At 38.8% G+C, this 6,000-nt stretch overlaps 1 protein-coding gene across 1 annotated transcript in view; it reads right to left on the bottom strand.

Annotated features, from left to right (window-relative positions):
- Positions 1-1,111: 1,111 nt before the first annotated feature.
- The window catches only part of LOC119953979 (A disintegrin and metalloproteinase with thrombospondin motifs 15-like), a 47,606-nt gene continuing 42,717 nt past the window's right edge, over positions 1,112-6,000 (bottom strand). The window contains exons 8-9 of the mRNA XM_038778755.1: positions 4,836-5,011; positions 1,112-3,400 (exon numbers count right to left, since the gene is read on the bottom strand). Coding sequence (XP_038634683.1) covers positions 2,614-3,400; positions 4,836-5,011 — 963 coding nt within the window. The 3' untranslated portion in view covers positions 1,112-2,613. The remainder of the gene's footprint in view (positions 3,401-4,835; positions 5,012-6,000) is intronic.

Here is a 6,000-nt window from a genome sequence, read left to right as displayed (position 1 = left end):
GTAAACCAGTAACCCCAGCTAATCTTTTGGACACTAAAGGGGCAATTTAGCATGGCTAATCTACCTAACTTGCACATCTATGGACCGTGGGAGGAAACGGGAGCACCCGGAGGAAACCCATGCAGACACAGGGAGAATGTTCAAACTCCACACAGACAGTCACCCGAGGCTGGAATTGAAGCTAAGACTCTGGACCTGTGAGGCAGTAGTGCTAACAACTGTGCCACCTTGCAGCCCCAGTATCCTGACCAATATTCATCCCTCTATCAATTCAGTAAAACCTGATTATCTGGTCATTTATCACATTGCTAGTGAGAGTTTACCGTGTGCAAATTGGCTGCCACGTTTGCTACATCACAACAGTGACTACAAAAGTACTTCATTGGCTGTAAAGCACCTTGAGACATCTGGTGATTGTGGGAACTGCTGTATAAATGCAAGTATTTCTTTTTTATAATCTTTCTTTTTGTAATGTGCTCCGTAACCAATTCTAACTTTTAGGTACATCGGAACAGGAGGAGGCAATTTGACCCCTCGCCCCCATTCTGCCATTCAAAGAGGTCAGGGCTGATTTGCGATCATTACTCCATAAAACCACCTCTGCAAATATCCCTTAATATCTTTAGTTAATAAGTATCTGTCAGCCTCAGATCTAAAGTTTAAAATTGAGTTTGCATTATTTGCTGTTTGTAGAAGAAAGATCCAAATTTCCAGACTTCGTATGAAACATCTAGAAAATGCTACCAAACGTTTGGAAGTCATCAACATGTAGGTGCGATTTGATGACAGCAATCTCGGGGTTAAAGTGACGTGAACTTGTTTATAACTGTCATCTGATTCCTCAGTCAGCTTGTGGAATCACCAATTAAGCCTTTCCGATAAATTATGTGATTTTCAACAGTTTTTACTTATTTTGAAGGGGTTTTTTCTGATATTCATTTTCATAAGAGACGTTTTCAACCACTGCATTTGCCATTGAAGATACCCACAATCCATCGCGCCAGTCAAACATTTATAGCTACTAGCGAATATCGCAATTGATAATTACTTCTGTGCAACATCAACTGAACTGCTACCATAGGTATGTACCAATAAACAATAAGACTACTAATTCATAGATATTTACAATTTTATTTGTGCACAATTAAACAAATGTATACATAGTATACATAACAGCCAATAAACGGTATTTATGCCTTCTGCAATTAAAAAATGCAAAAGAGTAAAATAAATCCCACTAACATATGAACCATCTTTTAGATGGAAGAACAGTAACTGAAGTCCCTCCCAACCAGAACACAAGTGAAAGGGTTACAGAGTTTGGCATATATGATGTTTTGTTTTAAAAAGAAGCACTCCCACAATATGAAGGGGGGAAATGGAACAAACCATTTTTATGAGGTGGCCTTGCATTTTAACGTATCGTTCAGGATAGTTAAGGATTCAGGTTTTCTTCTGATAGTAACAGGAAGGATCGAACAATTCCACACTTTTTTTGTAGAAAGAAATTGAACATTTTCCAAAATTATCACAAATGTTTACAGGCAAGGTTATAAAATGTGCAAATGTGGACAAAACAAATAGCACCATAGTTACAATCTTACCACAAAAATAAAAGAATAATTAAGTTGTCAGTTTGGTTTTGCATTGATGCTCTTGGAACCCAGTATACGCAATAAATAATGTTACCAGCATACAGAAAATATGACTTATGCACCATGGAATATTGTCCCTCTCAGAATAAATTATTACATATTAAAAAATGGTAGTTTACTAAGAGATACTTGGAAAAGATCATTTTACAAACAGGCTCAGCTACCAACACTGTAACGCATGAGTTTCGGATAACATCCAAATGTGTGTATATTTATACAGAACTGTACCACAAACCTAATGTTCTACATTTTCTTTCATAAATACAGTTTTGTTGGAACATAACACTTTGTAACTGATGACACCAGTTAAACTTGACGAAACGTCACTCCACATGCCTTACTATAGTATTACTGGGTAAAATATTCTAATACATTTCACAAAGAACAGGTTAGCTATCTAATATATTTCATAAAGTAGCACATAAGATTGCCCGTTTACAAATAAACTAACTTCCACATCTCTGAAATGAAGGATGGTCATACCTGTTTTTCATTGAACCATCAATATATCATATTAGGTCATATATCCCTGCATAATATTGCAGCTGTACCTACACTGGTCCCTGTATTATTTTGTGGTCAATGGCAAATAAAACACCATCAAGCCATTAAAATATTTGACTGCTTCCAACTCGGTGACAATCTGCATTGTGTAAGTGCTCAATAGGCAGTCATCACTTCTAACATTAGTACATGGTCAATGAAGTCACCAGAACAGTTTAATACCAACTTACAAATTTCAGAGGTATACTTCAACATGTAAATTTCAGTTAATTTCACTCACAATTATGTGTCACAGGTCTCCATTTTATTCCCAATGTGGAGTCGTTCTTTTTCTCAATATTCCATTTGGTTTCAGGTGTAACAGGTATAACTGTCACTAAAGGTTGCTGGAAACCAATGTTCAACAGCCATTTCTAAAGGCTACTCTATCTGAAATAATGCCTACTGAAGACTCTCAGCAGGGTCTCATTGTACAAAAATCTAGTTCTTGTGGCTTCTTCCTTATACTACAGTGTTCTCTGGGCAAAGCATGCCCAGTATCAGCTTTACATTTGATGATACGTCTCTTGAAGCCTTTACCACAACTCTTTGAGCATGGTGACCATCCGCCAATCTCCCACACTGGGCAAGGATCTCCACACTGCCGTATGACTTCTGGTTTCTGGGTGGTATCACAATCAAATGCTATTTTACCGTGATTGTCTTCACACTCAACAGATCTATGTTGCAATCCATTTCCACAAGAAACAGAACACTGAGACCATGTTCTCACCACCCACTTATAACTTGTTCTTTTATAATCTGGTTGCCTTGTATCAATTTTATTTAATTTGCTCAAACTGTCATTGTTCAGCAAGGTTCCTTTTGTGTCTTTTTTATTGGGGTTATGTGAAGATTTATCTTCTTTGTTGTCCTTCGGTAGATAAAAGGAATAACGAACACGAGGAGGAGTCATTTTTCCAACTGATAGAACTTCAATGACCAGTGGTTCTTGGATGGGTCGAAAAGCTTGAAGGCTTTCAACAGATGTTGCTGTTCCACTATACCTCAACAAACTTCCCTTTATGATAATGTCCCGCTCCACTGCAGAAACAATGTAGTGGCCGTTCAGTATATATTTGCCGTGCTCATTTTTAACTGCCAAATAGTTGTCATCATTGGTCATGCCTCTGTATCCTCTTTGCTTGACGTCAATGCTGGAGGCTCCGACTGGTATTGTCGCAATGTAATTATACCCATGTCTGTAAAAAGAAAATAATATTTATTCTATATTAAGAATGTTAAAATGTTTAATGAGCATCTTTCCCCTAATTCACCTACTCTCCCTTCTAACTTTGGTGACCTACACATGCACATTCTCTAAATATCTTGCATTGCTACCTCCCTCCCCTCTTACAGAAAGAAGCCTGCTGAGCTCTTCTCCACTCCTAAAAAAGGTGTCCATTTCCATCTGTGTGAAGGACCTCTGGACCTTTTATTGTGAGGTCCTTATGTAAATATAAATAACTGAATTCTCATTGTCATTTTCAAAGAACGTGACATTTGCGGCGAGTGGGAAACATTCAGTTGGTGGAAAGTGGCGAGAGGTCCAGGAAGTTGTATCATTTCTGCAAGGGCCATTACCAACAGACTGCTTTGCCCATCCTGTTCAACATTAAATACGTTAGAAACTCAACTACAGGTAAAGGAAATTTCTATCTGGTGATAGAAATAAAATAAAGGCAAGTGTAGGCCTCATTTCATTCAAAGTTTGCTGCATTTATTGACCTAATTTTGTGATAGCAATGACAGCAAAATGTTAGAGTTCACCTCCATCACTCCTCTGAAACTGTCAACTTTTAGAGTCCGCACATTTGTAGTTAAATGTGGAAATGCAGAAGTTTCTGTTGGTGATTCTACCCCTCCAGAGTGTATGACCTTGAGGTTCCCAGCCCCATTCCCTGGCAGACTACAATCAATTGGAAATCATTGAACCGGCAAGAATTTTCACTCTTTGTCTCTCAGCAAATACTCTTAAAAAGGTTACTCCTTCCCACACCACAATAAATGGAGCTTTTCAGAAATTATGTCATGTTTTTTGAAAATTCTGCAACTTCATTTCCTTTCCAATTACCTTAACTCATGGGACACTTTACCACTTGCGGCCAGAACAAATAGACAAGTTGGTCACAGGTCTCATACATCTTACTTTGACAAGACAGGTAAAATGTGCAAAAGCAACTCAGGAATAATCTGCCCCCTCTTCTGATGTTGGGCACCTGGTTCCACTCTGTGTTTCCCCTAGAATGATGTAGCTACACATTGGGGCTGTAATATTTTATATCATGACAACATGTATTTTGAGGAAGTGTTTGAATCTCTACACACAATTGCAGAGAGTAGAACTAAAATCACAGCAGGAACATAATTCTCATTGTTCTATTTTATCTTCAAACACACATAACTTTCCGGGGATTTGCCAAAGGATTAATGGACATCCTGTCACTATGAAAATTAATTTGCAAAGACTACATTATTCTTCCTGTATTGGGATTCTGTACCTAATGATGGAAATTACTATCGATATTTTGAAATCTGACATCCTATGAAACCGTGAAACTCTAATATAAGTTAATGGCATTTTTGTGGAAAGATAAGATAGTTAAGTTGAAACGCAAAGAAAAAAGAAAAACATACATGGGCTTGGTGAATAGGCCAGAAACCTTCTTGCAGCTTTTGTGATCACCGCCACATACTCCGCATTTGTCAAACTTCTTGTTGGAGCCAAGCCTTCCATCGCAGCCGGCTTTGATACACTTTCCTTGCACACAAACTGCTGAAGTATCTGGCATGCATGGAGTTCCATCTACCACCTGGGTGTTGAGAAAAACATGCTGAATTACGAACAGTCAGTGACTAGTCCCTTTGTATCCCCGATTTGGCTTCAGTTTTTCTAAGTTTGGTGTTGCCATATAGTCATGCACTGCTTCTTCTTTTGATCTGTGTTTGAAATAATTTCCCCTTTGGCAATTGCCTATGATTGTCCAGGTTGGCGTGATGATGGATGAGTGACATGAAATGTATGTTAAAGAGACACTTGTACAGGGATTTTTCTATCGCCGTTGGTGCTGGCACAATGGAAGTAGAGTGTGTATCTTACTGGACTAGTACTTCAGAGGCCTGGACTAATGATCTGGAGAGACGAGTACAAATCCCACCACGCAACTGGGGAATTGAAATTGAATTAAGTAAAATAATTTTCTTTATATTTGTTCTTGCAATATTTGCTTTATTGCCCTTGAACTTTGTTTTTAATTCTTCCATGGGATCTGGGCAGAACTGACACAGCCAGCATTTATTGCCCATCGCTAATGCCCATGAACTGATTGACTTGCTCGCTATTTCACAGAGTAATTAAGAGTGAACCATATTATTGTGTCTGCATTTCCAAAGATCAATTCTGGTAAAAACAACAGATTTCCTCCACTGCAGGTCATCGGTGAATTCGGTGGGTTTCTGTGACAATACAGTATTTTCATGATTAAGACTATCTTATTCCAGCTGCCTTAGCTGAGGAGCCTAATGCTGGGACTCTAGATTACTAGCCCAGTAATTCTACTATTGGGGGTAGAATGTTAATATCAGTAATAGTGACCAGTGACCATGAAACTATCAGATTCATCTGTTTCCCTTATGTTCTTCACCCGGGCGTGGGTGTTTTGAAGGCGGAACGAAGAATCCCGCCAGCGGCGAATCCAGCTCCATATTTTGTCAAGTCTGCCCGTCCTGTGCGTAAGGAAGTTGAGGCGAGAGTGGTGCCAGTGGGAATGGTGAAGGTGAGAGAGTGTGATAGTATTGTTGA

This window comes from Scyliorhinus canicula, chromosome 19 (assembly GCF_902713615.1).
Source record: "Scyliorhinus canicula chromosome 19, sScyCan1.1, whole genome shotgun sequence".
Classification (NCBI taxonomy): Eukaryota; Metazoa; Chordata; class Chondrichthyes; order Carcharhiniformes; family Scyliorhinidae; genus Scyliorhinus; species Scyliorhinus canicula.
Note: the sequence above shows the minus strand (reverse complement) of the source record. Positions and strands in the feature narration are given on the sequence as shown.